At 46.0% G+C, this 16538-nt stretch overlaps 2 protein-coding genes and 1 non-coding gene across 3 annotated transcripts in view; all 3 read right to left on the bottom strand.

Moving 5' to 3' along the window:
- Positions 1-655: 655 nt before the first annotated feature.
- dkc1 (dyskeratosis congenita 1, dyskerin) lies at positions 656-11814 on the bottom strand. The gene is made up of 15 exons (XM_061697217.1): positions 11723-11814; positions 10023-10072; positions 9292-9378; positions 8897-8988; positions 8142-8326; positions 7968-8032; positions 7075-7201; positions 6880-7010; positions 5973-6116; positions 5782-5902; positions 4904-5022; positions 2380-2483; positions 1346-1388; positions 1125-1265; positions 656-903 (listed from the first exon to the last, which is right to left on the bottom strand). The coding sequence occupies exons 1-15, from the start codon at positions 11736-11738 to the stop codon at positions 844-846; spliced, it is 1485 nt and encodes a 494-aa protein (XP_061553201.1). The 5' UTR covers positions 11739-11814; the 3' UTR covers positions 656-843.
- Positions 5660-5736, bottom strand: LOC133413278 (small nucleolar RNA SNORD83). The gene has a single exon (XR_009769859.1). It is a non-coding gene; the product is annotated as a small nucleolar RNA SNORD83 (small nucleolar RNA).
- The window catches only part of LOC133413179 (transcription factor IIIB 90 kDa subunit-like), a 46608-nt gene continuing 41846 nt past the window's right edge, over positions 11777-16538 (bottom strand). Inside the window, exon 19 of the mRNA XM_061697198.1 lies at positions 11777-11923. Within this exon, the coding sequence (XP_061553182.1) occupies positions 11865-11923 (59 nt within the window). The 3' untranslated portion in view covers positions 11777-11864. The remainder of the gene's footprint in view (positions 11924-16538) is intronic.

Genomic DNA, 16538 nt, shown 5'->3' with positions numbered 1-16538 from the left:
TTATAAACACTATATAATCTTAAACACCAAACCCATAAGTACTGTACACTATGTACATTTTATTAATTGGAACATGTTTTAATGCATTTTTAGTTTCGTGACAGGCTAGGAAGTATTTACCTCCCAAAATTCCACAATACAGCAATTTATGCACAATAGAATATGCAGAAAAAATACAAAGCACTGCACCTGCAATAGATGAACCGCGATATTTCCAAAGGTTTTTTATTAGTCCATATCTAAAGTCCTTGTATCCCAGTTTGGGTCATTTGTTGCAATTTTGAGATGCTTTCTAAAATCCCATCCAAAACTACATGCTGGAAAGTCTGGGTGGACGGTATTTTTCCCGATCGGAGCGTCTTGGCAACAATACAAGCACACTCCTTTCATCGCGTCGTTCTTATTTATGCACTTGTTTGCCATGTCTTGCAGCACGTTTTTATGCCGTTTGCCGGTTGAGGGGAATGTGCACGTGGGCCAGGAAGCTCTAAACAAATTGCCCACACCGGGATCAATAGTTGTCTGAATCGAAATTGAACGCGCCAACACGCTTCTTCGGTCGGTCGGCCTATAGAAACGAGAGATTTAGTACCCACAGCACTGTAGCTGTGGGTACTTTTTGTCATTTGTGGTAGTTTGAAATCACTTAAGTCACTTACAAGAGTGTTTTTTATTCACGTAAATGTTTGATACATGGCATCAACCTTTCATTTTAGATTCTTCTAAAATGTCACAAAGAACAAATATATTTTCAAAGGCATTATTTACAATTCAAACAGCAAAGGTAAAAAAACAAAAAACCCAACGGTCTCTCGGTCCTGCAATGGGCGGCGGTTGTGAGCGTCACTCCGAAGCTTCGTCATCTTTGGCTTTCTTCTTTTTCTTCTTTTTGCCACTTTCAAGCTGCAAACACGAAAAATCGACATTTGATTGTGGCCAAAGTCGACTTTTCATTTTCAACAATAGAGCCAAAAGGGACAATTTGATGTCAACAGAATAATATTGATATCTTTAAAGAGCTCACGTGGGGGGGGGGGGATTAAATCCACACCGTGACAACACAAACATTTGTCGAAGTAAAAAAAGGTAAAAATAAAAATAAAAAATGCATTTTTTTGACTAACCTCTCCTTGTGTCTCTGCCGTCGCTTCGTCCATCTTCGCGCGTTTCTCCTTTTTCTTCTTTTTCTTCTCTTTGGGAGTCTCGTCTGTGGCCGGCGAGGAGGGCGTTGCTTCCACTTCGCTGTCAGCGGCCTCCCTCTTCCTCTGCACAACGATGAAAAAAGGTGAGCGAGAGCACCTCCCGCAGGCCGGGAGGCTTAATGGAACATCGGCGAGGGACTCACCTTGGCTGGCGTGGCGCTCGCTTCTGCCTCCTTGGCAGCGACACTTTGGGGTCAGGAAATACAAAAAAAAATTTTTTACACACAGCTGCTAGCATATAAAAAGTCTACACACCCCCGCTCAAATGTCAGGTTTGTGATATAAAAACGACAAATCACAAACATTCCACCATTAATGTAACCTTTACAATAATCATTTTTAATCTCCACATTTCTATCTAATTTCCTCCCATGGAATGAATAACATACCCGACTCAAAATAAATTTTAGCAAGGGAGGTTTATTTAAAAAAATAAAAATAAAGTAGTTGCACAAGTGTGCGGGCCCGCCTATGATTAGGGACCTCCCACCCTTTGGAGTGCCCCCAATCAATTAACTGCAAATAAAGCTGTTCAAGTAGGCTTTTTATGTCATTTTCATCCATCAACACTCCATTTTTATGACTTGGGAAAAACTACATTAATAGGATACAAACTGTCTTGACAAAGTAAATCTACAAATTGGAAATTTAGTGTTAGTTCTGAGCTACAAGACCAGTAAAATCACAAATTTTTCTTTGAGTGACATTTTTATCCATAAAAATAACTTTTCTTCTAAAATACACGATTCAGCTCTAATAGGCAATAGAAAAAAAACTAACAGGTTTTAATGATGAAAGTGTATTATATCAAGAATTTGTATTTTTTTTTTTTCCCAGTGAGTTGTAAACCTTTTTCCGCTCTAAAATACAACCCCTATTAAAAGTATGATTTTCTGAGTAAAAGAGCTTTTTGAAAACTGTTTAAATGAAAAACTAAATTTAAGATATTCAGAAAAGATTGTTAATAGACACTGATATGTCAAAATGCTTCTAATTCCGTTTTCTTTCATTGTTGCCCCAACGTTCTAGAATTCTGACCACATTTTGTGCTCCGAGCAGCCGCGGGCAGAGCCGAGAAGCTCCTCGGAGAGTCACTGTAGCAGAGCGACTCCCTGGAAGAGGACGGTGCACCTCAACCACGGATAACCCTCTGCGGCGCCACCGGACCGCCGCTCACCTGTAGTCCACGTAGTCCATCTTCCAAGCGTCAGGCGTGCTCCCGTTGGGTTTTCCGTGCTTGTCCAGAAGTCCTTTCTGGATCATCATCTTCTTCTGACTCGCCTGATGGACAAAAATAAGACTGTCAACTATGTACTTCACGATCTAAAAAATCCGAATGTAGTGATCAGGGAGTCGGAATGAGTGAAAGATTCCGAACGCAGTCGCTGCCTTTGTTAATTATTCTCTCATTCCCTGCAAAGAGATTTTCAGTGGACAATTTTGGGGCTAACAAAATCTGCCATTTGAATCCCATTGTAGTGATTCCAGAGTCGAGAATGAATGAATGATTCCTATCATTTGATCAATAACAGTATAGACGAGGCCCACTGAATTTCACTCTGCAAATCAATTTGACTGAGAGTGCTTGAATCATTGGCGGTTAGCATACAAATGGTAATAATTGTTTCTTCAAAAACAATGCCAAAATGTCTTTATGGTTGTGTCCCAGATTTGCGAATGACATTTTTGGCGATATTGGATTTTGCTCCTCTTGCCTTTTCCCATGAAAAGCAGCACAAATTTTCATGTCCAAAGAATTCCCGTTTTGCTTCGTTACTCAAGCAGCCCACCAGAGGGATCTGTGAGCCCAAGTGTCCGGATGAGGCAGCCATTTTGCATTCACACAATAGCAGACCGCAAAATAAAATAGGAATTTTTGACGGTCGCAACTATTGCATGTCTTTCTCATGATTATGATTGTATAAAGACGCATGGAATGGCTTTAACTCGTTCACTGCCAGCCCTCCCAGTTAACATGGATATTTGACGGACATAGCAGTCAGTGGCAGTGAATTAAAGAGTACCGTATTTTCAGGGCTATAAGCAGTTACTTTTTTCCTGCACTCTGAACCCTGCGGCCTATGTAACGATGCGGCTAAAATATATATTTCCCCCCCCCCGCAAACGGCTATCAATAAGTGCAAAAACAAGACAGGCCCAACTTGTTTAAACGCACAACAAAAACGTGCTCGAACGTAACACTTAAAACATGACAGTTTCCTATAATGCTCTAGGGTTTGGGCATGCGCAGATGCCTGCAGCGTTTAGAAGACAACGACGCTAGTTTTTGCTGCGCTCGAAGCAAAACGCGGCCGGACCCGCACGAACGCAAAATCTTTTTTTTTTTTTTCCACACCCTCATCATGGAAAGTACAAGAAAAGCACATGATACAAGAAGGCTTTCAGGTCATAAGAGCAGACGGCCCGAACTTGAAAATGTTCGAGGACTGGGTGAACACAGAGAGCAGACGGCCGAGGTGTAGCCAACTGTGCAGGTCCGACTGAAAGCTAATCAATAAATAAATACAATTTGTATTGAAGGCTTTCAAGGTGGACCGTCACGGCGTTTTCGATTCCTGAGACAAAAAGGTTTGTCCATCAGGGCGCGGACGACCGCCTGTCAGCAACTCCCCCCTGACTCAGAGGAAAAAGTCGCAAACTTCCACAAATTCATCGCGACAAAAATAGCCGAGCATACCATCGGACCAGACGACAAATATGGATGAAGAGCCTTTGACGTTCGACCTGCCTCTAACTCCGACTGTTAACAAGACAGGAGCGTCATCCATTCTGGGGAAACCAACCGGCCACGAGAGAACGCACTTCACGTGTTTTGAGCTGCGCCGCGTCCGGACAAAAGCTTCCAACGATCGTGATTTTTAAGCGGACGACTACGCCAAAAGAAAAACTCCCGAAAGGCGTAGTCGTTAAACAAAAAGGGTGGGTGATAGAAAGCGTAACGAGCGAATGGCTGGCGGAGTGTTACAGTAGGCGTCCGGGAGGATTTTTTTCACCGGGAAAAAAAAGCATCGCTTGTTTTGGACAGTATGAGGGCACATGTAACAGATTCTGTGAAAACTGCTATCAATAAATCAAACGAGTCCAGATGTGATTCCTGGAGGTACAAAGTTTTTGCCGCCACCGGACATCAGCGTGGATCGACACTCCGAGGTGAGAAATCTTTCGCAAAAACTGGCCACTTGCGAAGATCATCCTTTTCTGAGGTCTGCCAGTGGATCTTAAAAGCGAAGGAATCTACGATCACCAACGGATTTGGAAAGGCTTGGACTGCTACGTGAGGAGAACAGCACAACTTCAGCGGTAACCGTGTCTCGAGATGAAGATGACAGAGAGCGACGGAGAGACTGCAAGGGTGTGCGACGGAGACGTTCTGAGGCTCTTCAACTCGGACACGGAAGACGACGACTTCAGTGAAAAGGAGGATGAATAAAAATGGCTTTTCTGTTATGTTAGAGCCGTTTTGCGGGCACGGTTTGGAAACAATTGACAAAATCTCCCGTGTAAATATCTAATTTCACAACGTATATACCCGCGGCATGTAGTCCGGCGCGGCTAATATATGTAAAATAAATAAAGAAATAAAAATTCGACACAAAGTGGGCGCGTCTTATAATCCGATGCGCTCTATAGTCCGTAAAACACGGTGGTTTAAAGAGCTCTGTAGATTGCGGGTGCGGTACCTTGGGTCCGAGCCCCCACTTGCGAGGGTACGTGTCTCGCTCCATGATGACGCGTTTGATCTTGGCCACCACGCCGTGGTCGCACGTGGAGATGACCGCCGTCGTCATCAGGGCCACGGCTGACGCACACAAAAGCGTAATTAGTCTAGAATAAAAATTGCTACACTTTGCTTGGCAAATATGACAACTATTTCCTTCTCGGGAGAAAAACAAACAAAAAAAACAAAAACAACCCCCCCCCCCCAAAATACAATTTACGCAAATCTCACTCAAAAAGTAATGTACGACTTTCATGAGTTTCTCAAAATACACATTTGAAAATAACCCAAAATATTTTTGCATCAACATTTACCTTGTCTTGATATACTTAAGTTTCTCCCCTCAAAAAACTTCTCACGCATACACTTTCTGCAAAAAAAAAAAAATAAATAAAAAATATTTTTTGCTACTTACAAATCTTTTTAGGGGGAAGGTTTTCAAAATATTCCCAAATACAGTTTACAAACATTTGTCAAAACGAATTAAGGTTTTGACATTTTTTTCCCTGCAAAAAAAAAAAAAAAAAAAAAATCCAGTAAAAACAACTTCAGATATGACTTGACAAAAACATTTTCATGACAATAACTTATGATCTAAATATAAAATGTTCTTAAGTTTATCAAAATACATCATTACAACAGTGTTCTGCAAACTTTTTTCCCCTGCCCAAAATAAAGTGGATGTCAAGAAAAAGATCAAACTTATGAGACGAAGGCGAGCCATCAGACAAGGGTGATAGATGGCAGGTCACCACGGCCCGAAGGCTCCTGAATCTACACGCGTCATCATGTGGCCTCCTACGCGGACATGCTACACGCGCGCGGACAACGCGGCGGCACCTGTGCAGATGGCTTCTCCCTTGGCGGTGATGACGACGATGTCCTGGTTGACTTCGATGCCGTCCTCGTAGCGCAGGACGCCCGGCAACATGATCTTGGCGCCGTAGCAGATGGCGTTGACCTGAAGACGAGCGGGCGCCAAAGTCAGCGCGGGCGGCGGCGAAACGGGGGAGGGAGGGGGCGCGACTCACCGCGCTGTCCTTCATCACCAAACGTTTGTATGACACCAGAAGTTTCTCCAGAGGGAAGACGACGCGCCGCAGGTATGACTCATCTTTGTTGTGATCAAACTGCCACTGCGCGTCCAGGATGTCGTGCATCGTCACGAGGTTGTCCTAAGCGGGCGGGAACATTCGACCAAAGGTACAAGATTTATCGACAAAATTGACAAATCTTTAAAGAAAAACTGACAAACTAAAAAAAATACATTCAAACGTACACAGTCAAAAATAGGTTTTCTGAAAAATACAAGTTATTGCAAAAACGTATACAAGTTATTTAAAAATTGGGGAGCCAAAAAAAAAAAAAAAAAAAAAAAAAAAACATACTTGTCCAATATGACTTTCCATTGCATATCCAAAGATGTAATGTGCAGTATACACCATTCAAAACAGGCCACAATTTTAACCACCTTTGTTTCTTTGAAAAATCAAACCTCAAATGCAGCGATTGTCAAAGTACGCGACGTGGGCTCCCTCTCGTACATAATCAATGGAATGTTCAAACTGCATCATGTCAGTGCTTTCATTTGTTTGTTTTTAATCAATTACAGTATATTTGGTAAGTGCAGTTCAGTTGCATTTAACTTTGAAGTCCAACTCAATTGCATTCAAACTCTTCGTTTGTCGTAAAACAGATGCAATTTAACTTTGACGTTCAATACATTTGAATGGTGGCAATTTTTGAGGTGGTAATTTGTGTACAGTGAGAGAACGGGTTCGTTTCAAAGTGTCGCTGTCAGCGGTGAGACTTTACGAATAAAGTTTCAGCTGCGCTTTTGCTGTTCCAAAGTTTAATTGGCAGTGCGACACCGCCGGTCGCACTGAACTCAACACTTTGGTGGGAGGACGCCCGGCCGTCTTCTCGCGCGCCGCCCACCTTCTCGCCCATGACCCCGGAGCGGACCCTCCGGAGTTCCTGCATCTGGCCCCCGACCCCCAGCACCAGGCCCAGGTGCACGCACAGGGTCCTGATGTAGGTGCCCGCCTCGCAGCTCACCCAGAAGATTCCTGAAAGACGACATCGTCAACTCCGAGCCTCCGACCTCCGCGACGTGCGCCCGGCTGACCTTACCGAGCCTTCTGTCTGCATCGTATTCCACCAATTTGCTTTCGTAGACTGTTCGCACTCGCAGCTGGCGCTTGACGGCGGCGATGAGCGGCGGGCGCTGGAACAGGGCACCCGTCAAAGTCTCCAATGCCTAAAAACAAAGATCAGACAGACGCTACAGTATACAACCCGAGGATGGCGGCCCCACGTGGAAAACAATACTACCTGCACCTCACACGCATGGTTTGCATCAGTCTTCCTTTAATGCAGATTTTGGGGAACCTAACCCCCGCAATTGAGGAACGCCTGCCTACTTCTGACATTTGTTCCTCAATCCAGCGCTTACATTTTCTTGGCCGATCCCTCGCTTGCTCGTGTTTTTGCGCTATTCTGACCTGATCCCTTGCTTTGCTGACCTTTTTCATGGCAATTATTGCAGCTTTTTAATCACAGATTTTGGCTATTCATCTCAGGCCCGGTGGACATTTTGGGGCGGGGTCCACTGCATTTCATAGCTGCTTTAAAATCCACTTAGTGACTATGCAGTTACGTGGAAACTCAACTTTTTGGCCGAGATGGGGAAGTCTCAGAGGCACCTTAAAGCGATTCTGACGCTCAGTGACTTTTCGTACCTATATTGAGTACCTTTATCAGCGCTCTTATTTCCAAGTAAAACTCTTTGTATCAGGAGAAATAAAGCAAATTCCAGAAGGTTGGGGAGAGAGAGCGAGAGAGAAACATTTTTCAAGAAACAAAAAAAATATATCAACTCAAGTTCGAAATCAGATTTGTGGCAATTCACACCAAAACCCAAAACAACGTCATGACCAGACTATTTCAAAGCCATCTTCAGAACAAAGCTCTTCGTGTGGGCGTAGTCGCACCCTGTGGCCATTAAGTAGCAAAGCACGACTTACTCTCGCCAGCACGCGCTCGCTTTCGATGGCGTTGTGCAGCCGAACGATCCCCACGTACTCTTTGCCTGCAACACACGGCAGAGTGAGCGAGGCAGCTGATTTTTTTTGGGGGCGCGCCCGGACGGCTCGGCGAGGTCCGACCCGCCGGGATCGACCTCCCGCGCCCCGCCGTACCTGCGCTTTGCTGGGATTTGACCAATCGCGTGGCTCGGTCCACGCACACGATGAGGCAGCCGGTGACTTTGGGGTCCAGGGTGCCGCTGTGGCCCGTCTTCTCCACGCGCAGAATGCGGCGGATCCACGCCACCACCTCGTGAGACGAAGGGTTGGCCGGCTTGTCCAGGTTGATGAAGCCTGATCTGCGGGGGGAACGGCAAAGGAGCTCGCGTTAAGACACCCTTCCACCTTTATGTGGCGGGCCAATTAAATTAATTCATTTATTTATTTATTTTTTAAACGCATCGTGCCGCAAACGGCCCCCAGGCTGAATTGCGGACACCCTGGAATACGTCTCTCCAATCATGTGAAATGAACTGCAAACAGACAGCCATTTCCATGCACATTTAGCAAGCAAGTAGCGCAACAGTCACTACAGCGGGAGTCCTCTAAAATGTCTACTTTTAATGTTTGCGTCAATCACGACAGCCACTCAAAAGCGGATCCTGTCTGCTATCCACAAGTTGTTTCCTTGTATCTTGTAGCATGCAATCAATCACCCCAGAGGACGCGTCACCAAAAGTTCACTTCAAACTTTCACATCAGTCACGACAGCCATTCAAAACTTTTCTCCTCCCGCCGTAGCATGCACGTCACACATCAGCCGCTACAGCGAGGTGCCCTGAAAAATCGATTGCGCGTTTCAATTCGGTCGGCGTACGGGACGACAACGGCGCCCCCTGTAGCGACTGGCGCGCACCTTCCCGTCTCACCTGATGTAGTCCTGGAGGTTCCTCTTGAGCGGGTTGCTACCGCTGGGCAGCGGCGTGTAGTGTGCCGTGCGCACGTTCAGCTTGTCGAAGTTCTACGGGAAACGCGCATCGTTACTTCCCGGACGCCGCGGCGACCGACCGAGGACGCGCAGGGGCGGCGCGATCAGATCGAAAAGCGAATCTCTGAGGCGACCCGCCCGGTCCCCGTCACCGCGGCGTCTGAGCCCGCGCCTCGGCAGAACGCCGAAACGCGCGCATTGACGGCGGCGGAGAGGCCCCGCCCCCGGAACGGGAGCGGGGCGCCGGGCCGGGTCGGACCGCCGCTCAGCGAATGGATAAACGGGTTCATCACGTCGCGCGGGCGAGGGGGGAGGCGAATGCGGGCGCGCGCTCACCTTGAGGAGGAGGGGCCACTGCGACGTGTCCAGCGCGGGCACTTTGCTTTCGGGTCGGATGAGGAAGTCGCCGCTCTGCTGGATCTCCTGCGGGAAGACGTTCGGACGGCTCGTTATTTCGGGGGCGTCCGCGAACGAGCCGATTGCCTCCGGGGGGCGCCCTTTCAGTGTTGCCAGCAGCGACATGAAATCATTTCATCTCTGGTCTCATCTCTTTCATCTCTCTCTGGTCATTCTGCTCAAATCTAAACATTTTTCCAAATATGACCTTGAAGCGCCACCATTGTGGTGCAATTTTGTAATTGAAGGTATAAAGATAAACTTTTGAACACAAAAGCAAATTGACTTTTTAGCACCTTCATCTTTATAAATTTTGAATATTTTTTTAAACGAACATTATGATGAAGAGCTATTGTTTAAATTGTGCACATTTGTCATTAGGTCCATCATGTTTTCCACATGCTGTACCCAAAAATCTAATTAATGTCATCTTGTTTTATGATTAGTTTATAACTTGTGTAAAGAACAAATGTGATTAATTCCCAAATAATTATCTATAGTTTGGATCCACTTTTTCAAGGAAACATTCAAAGGCCCTGTTGATTCAAACTAAGTCATCTTGGAAATAGTTGCACTGTTACATTTACAACTGGGTCACTTGTAATTATAACAAAGGCCATTAGCAAAGTCATCTTCATATAAAAGCTAAAAACAATTCTTTTGAAACTCACCCCGACATCCTCAGCCATTTTCTTGGCCTTCTTCTTCTTCTTTGCGGAATCTGCGAATGATGAAGAAGCGCGTATGAGAAACTCTCCCGGGCAAGAATTGCTAGAGTGACCATGTGTGGTACGCAAAAGAATCGCTAGAAAGTTGGACAACCACCGAAGTTGACAATTAAATCCATTCAATTTGTTTCTTAAACCTCCTGACCGAAATGGTCGACTATTTGGCCGCGGGTGTGCTGGAGCCTATCCCGGCTATCTTCGGGCGAGAGGCGGGGTACACCCGGAACCGGACGTCAGCCAATCGCAGGGCACACAGAAACAAACAACCACCCACACCTACGGGCTATTTTGAGTTTTCAATTAACCTTCCACGCATGTTTTTGGGATGAGGGAGGAAACCCTCGCAGGCACAGGGAGAATATTGCAGGACCCTACCAATAAATGTTCAGTGGGATAAACATTTGCAAAATTGTGTATTTTAGCAAAAAGCGAATTTGTGCCAAACTAGCTTCTTGACCGATTTCTGTCGTGAAAAAGCATGCTGGTTTTTGTGCCAATCAGACTCACTGTTGCCGGATGCTAATATTTGCCAGCACGACCAAACAATTGCACAATTGTGAGAAGCTTAACCTGGACAAAATGTCATGAGATCAGGTGCTACAAAAATGTGATTTGTCAGAAAGAAAGGAAATTAATCAAAATGATCACCATAATACCAAAATGGCTGACTACTTAGTTGACTGTTACTTTTTAATTGCCCGCACACAATGAAACAAACCTTTTTATACGAGACAGCTTCTTTTCTTTACTGATTTGTGTCGTCACGATGACCACGTGTTCCAGGATATCGTTAATCGTACGCACTTGACCCACATACAACTTTATTTCCTAAATCTCGAGATGGCGCCACAGAGCATTTTACGGGATTTTGCAAGTTAGCAAAACTTGATTTCCCGCCCACAATGGAAATTTGAAACATACTAAAACTCTATGGGGGGAATCGCACGAGTTAATCACTACTAACAAAACCACTACATTGAGGTCAATTATGCAGTACTTACAGCGCATATATTGAGACCTTAATATTGACCAATTGTTTTACTGACTTTAGAGGAGCCCACGTGGCCTTTCGTGCCGGCTAGCAAGTGGTGGCTAACAGAATGCGAACAATGCTAATGTTAGCGTTCACCTAATGCTAACGCGCTAACAGCATGTGGAGCGCCCAAAGGCCCGCCGAGCTACAAAACCCAAAATTGGGACTTATATCCGGAATTCGACGACCAAGAAGAACAAGTAGTAGTAATAGAAGACGACGAACAAGTGAGAATGTTCATAATATATATCTAAAATTAAAAAAAAACTTTACGGCTTCCTACTCGTGTGGTCCACACGTGGTTTCCCCAAAGTACCATCGACGACCACCATTACGTCTGAATATTTAAATAGCTATACTTACACTGCAGACCTTATTAAGCGATTGTCTTTTTCATTGAAGAAATGTCTTAAAAAGCTCTACGTGGCTAATTTGGACAGTCCTCGTGGCTACGTATTACGTCACCACGACTATTTGTCCCCCCCCCCCTCTTACAAAGGTGTTATTTCAGGGAAGGAAAAAAAAAAAAAAAACATTCATAACAAACTTCGATTTGACTAGCCTCCCAAAAAAAACCAAGTGTTTGCAGGAGCGCGTCGACTTTACTCACCGTCGACGTCCGCCATCTTGTTCCGACTGGTTGCCTTGTCCCTCCTCTGGCTGCGCCTCTTCTCTTTCCGGGTCTTCTTCTTCTTCGTTGCAATTCATCTTCATAAAGATGTCTTTCTGCCACTTGTGGACATCCTGGGCTACTACAGCACAGACTTCCGGGGCACCCAATGTTCCGTTGCTCTCCGCCTGCATGGCATGACTAAATAAATCAATAAATAATTATATTCATATATAAATACATGCAACAAATAATGACTACATACATGGATATTTCAAAGACACTCTACAACTAAACATATATTTAAGAATAAATCTAGATTTTTTTTTATCAAAGTGTTTTAAAAATAACACAATTCTGGTCAATCAAGTAATCAATGGTGATGGACTACGTTCAAATGACTCCGAATTTCGGAAGAAAAAAACAAAATCAAGCTGTGTGTTTGCTAAGTTTATCGATGCTATTCCCTGTGGAATTTTGCGTCTCTTGAAAAGGCGGAAAGAGCCAAATCTGGACCCTGCGAGGTCTCCATCCATGACAAACCTCATCGCAATGTTCGCTCCTCTTTTGAGAGTGACATTATCACGTTCTGTTGCTTACGAGTCTGCTTTTGTTGACATTTTATACTGGGAAAGGATATGGACTCTTCCATACACATTTCTTTTCAAATGAGACACAGGTCCTATCCTGCCAACAGTATGTTCTTAACTTTGACAAAGACATTTGTGAAACGTCCCCCGGAATAGTGGCGCAGTGCCCCCGCGCTTTCGCGGTTCGGCCACTGCGGATTCGCAGATGTTTTTGGATTCACTCAGTGTAAAACGAGCGATTCAATCAGAATCAGACTCAGACTCAGAATCAGAATCATCTTTATTTGCCAATGAACAATGATTATATCATGATACGCACTCATTATATTAGCACGGCATAAAGTGCAGGCAAGTGCACATTATGTCAGCAGATGGCGCTATTAGTCCAGTTTCTAACAGGCCCAATCCTGACCCTAACCCCCCAACCCGACCCCAAGCCAGCAAAACAGTGCGTTTCCATGGTAACAAAAAATAAATAAATCCTCATTTCTCGGATGTTTGAGTGTTTAGTTAATTAAAAGCTCACTCCTCGGCTGAAAGTCTCAATGTGCTCCAAGAGCCATCTTGGTGCTATGTTCATGATGATTATTCTTATTATGGGATGCCCTCATTTCATTTCACCCAGACTGCATTTAAAAACGATTTAGTAATATTTACTTTGCTCAATATAACAACGATTATTTTTATAATCACGGTTGTCATTGCGGCGGACCGGTTCTCACGTCCGCCTGACAGTTGTGAGGTTGCGGGTTGAAATCCGGCCCGGCCTGTGTGGAGTTTGCATGTTCTCCACTTTCCTACCACTTCCCCAAAACATGCATGTGAGGTTCATTAAAGACCCTAAATTGCCCGTAGGTGTGAATGCGGGTGCCAACGGTTGTTTTTGTTTCCACGTGCCCCGCGATTGGCTGGCCAGCGGTTCAGGCGGCACCCCGCCTCTCGCCCGGAGTCGGCCGGCACGGGCGCCGGATGGAAAATGGATGGATGGGTTGTCCAGCAAGTCTGCCTTGACAAGGATGTTCATGTGTTCATTTAAGTAGACGTATTCATACAATGGGATGAAAAGCAGTATTACATCCACATACTGAGCCACAAGCATTTCAAGTATTTTGACGCGTAGCGAGAATCGGTGCATCACGGGAGTACAAATTCAAAGTGACACACACACACACTTGTCAGCGTGCTCGCGAAAACGCCAGCCGTCCGCCTGTCACGACGCGTGCCGGGCGCCCGCAGGCCCGCAGGCCGCGTGGGCGCGGCGCCGGCCGCCGTGTCGGAGCGCGCCTCGAGATCGCACTTTTTTCACGCAAAACCATGATTTTCTTTCATTATTACGTCATCACATGAGACAACATTGACAAACTAATAAGTGACGTGTTAAACATTGAAGGAAGTAACATTGACCCTTGACTTAAACAAGTAATACCGACAAATAATGTAAACCAGTAACAAGTATCATAAACCAGCGACAAAATAAACAATATGTAAACGAGACATTAGCAAGCGACATAAGTAGACGACATACGTAACGTGAGCGATATAAAAAGGGACGTGAACAAGCGATGAGTTACACGATCAAGTAACATAAACATGTCACAACTTAACAACGTAACGTAAGCGATGTCAATGAGTGACATAAACGAGAGACAAAAAACGAGGCGCGTAAGCAAATGATGTCAACGAGGAACGCCGATCGGTGACGTTAACGAGGCAAGCGACGAATTCGACAAGACGCGAAGGGGCGATGGCAACAATTAACGCCAGTGCGCAACAAAAGCGACGCGAACGAGGGATGTCGACACGCGCGACGTGGACGTTTAGCGCAAGTGGCGCTGAGCTGCGCTGCCTAGCGGTGAAGTCGCGGAATTACAGTTCAACAAAACAAATCTGAAAGAGACCACACGCAAATATTCAGACGCGCTCATTCGGAACTTTTTCTTTGGTTTTTCTTCCAAGCGCCATCTGTGCGTGAAAGCCTCCATTGTTCCCGCCGCGTCACCGTGGCAACAGCAGAACACGGCACAGACAACGCGAGAGGCCGATGAAGATGTTTTCATGACAATGCGCATCGTGTGCTACTTTTAAACGAGATGCGCGACGCGGGGTCCCGAGCGTGCGGAGGCTTCGGATGCGCCTGTAGGGGGCGCCGCGGAGGACGCGTGAACGGGATGCCGCTTTACCTCCTGGCAAACGGCGACAGCGCCGGCCGGCTCCACTCCAGCCGCGAAAACAGGTTAGTAGTTAGGAACGCAATCATTTGCACGCTTTCTTATATTTTCGCCCGACATCGACGTCGACAACAGAAAAACATCTGCGTATGACTTGAAAACACGAAACAATAAGCACATTTTCACGCCGGCAGTCCAAAAGCGAGCATTCCGAAAAATCCATGAAGACGGTGGACTTCGCGAAGCGGCCTGCGAACGTGTCGTAGGAAACGTTGACTTCGTGTCCACGAGCGCGTGGGAAAGTCGTGAGCGTGGAGTCGTGTCGCCATCGTCGAAGGGCTCGCAAAGTTTGGGTGGTCGGCGGAGGACACGGCGGACCTCGGACACGGGGGAGGGTCGGGATGATTGAGGAGGTTTGAAAAGGACAAAGCGTGCGTCACGGCGTGTGTGCGTGCGCGTTGCGCAGAAGGAACCCATCGTAGCTCATCTTAAAAGCCAAAAGCCGTCAGAGGACGCCTCGATACGTTCCTCGACTCGGCCGCTTCCAACCGAAACGGACGACTTCCTGTGGCTTTTTTGGGGCACGGCCACTTGAGATGACGAGCGGCCGTGCGTCAAACTGAGCTCGGGGGCCGCATTTCCCAAACATTCAAAGGACTCTTGAAAAATGACCCAAATTACCCCACAACGGTCACGTCGAACCAAAATGGCTGACGTCCCGTCGTCGTGGGTCTGCTCGTCACAGTCAAGCCTACTCAAATTTCACGTTGCTAAGTGAAAGTGGCTCGGAGGGCTGAATTTTCATCAAATTTCACTTTAGAAATCGAAAGAGAGAAGCAGCTGCATGTATTTACATGCGCGTGTGTGTGTGTGTGTCAGGAGCATCTGCTAACACACACACCAGATGGCGTAAGTGTGTGCACGCGTGTAAGCGAAGCGTGTGGAGGCACGAGATCCTCCTCCTCCTCCAAGACAGATGTGCCGGCCTCACACCAAAGACCGTCTCAGCCCCGCGAGAGAAAGCAAAGTGACCTTTGAACTCAGCTGCAGGCACACACGCACACACACACACACACACACACACACACACACATACGTCACAAGTATGCCAGGATTTGCAATTTGTTGTGGAACGCACACGCACACGCACAGTTACAAAGCCTCTCAGGAAAACCAAAAAGAATGCAGATAACGATGAAAATCCACTGGCTCCATCTTGGAGCGAAAGGTACGTTTACGTGACAACAGAGAGCATTTTTCAAATCCCCTTTCAGGTCCAACTGCCACAGCCGAGCCACTAGGGGGCAGTGTGTGGCATCTTCTCCCATTGACGGAAAAAGCTAATTTACTCAATTGAAAAACGATCTTGTTCCTTTTGGTTGCTTTTCAAAATGAAGATGCAACAATTACGCTGAAAATGTTCTGTGATAGAACATCAAAAATGGATTTGGTGCGTAAAGTCACTTTTATCAATGTTACAAAGCTTTGAAAGATATCGATGTGAATATTCAATGAGCCTGTAGGAAGAAAAGAGAATTAGCCCGATGAAAGCTTGTTTGTCCTAATGATGGTCACCGTCGTCATTTTGTGTCTTTATCGTCGTGAGCCCGAGGGATCGAATCGGGACGATCGCAACGCGTCTTCGTTTATCAGAACGGCGCGGGCAGCCCAAGTACGTCGGGCGCGCCGCAAGCTAACGCGCTATTGCTCTCGCGACGCTCCGTGCAAAGATTCGCTGTTGGTGGAATCATAAAATATAAGAATGGAAACGTACTTTTAATCTAACCCCAACGCAAAGCCGTACTGCGACAAAGTTCGGAAAAGAACAAAATCCCGACGGGAAAGGAAGAATCTCTGCTTGTTCATTTTGGTGATAGGTGCCAGCAGATCGCAGCACATTGTTAGCATCTCTGCGATCTTCACAACGTTGTTTTCCTCGACATAAATGTCTTGAAACCTCAAGCTAAAATGAGCACGAACCCTATCCATCATTATTATTAACAGCAGCGGTGGTAGTCGTAGCAATTGTCAGATGCGTCACACCCTTTGGGAATGCGG

The sequence above is a fragment of the Phycodurus eques genome, chromosome 14 (assembly GCF_024500275.1).
Source record: "Phycodurus eques isolate BA_2022a chromosome 14, UOR_Pequ_1.1, whole genome shotgun sequence".
NCBI lineage: Eukaryota > Metazoa > Chordata > Actinopteri > Syngnathiformes > Syngnathidae > Phycodurus > Phycodurus eques.
The sequence above is the reverse complement of the archived record's forward strand: the minus strand, read 5'-3'. Positions and strand labels throughout refer to the sequence as shown.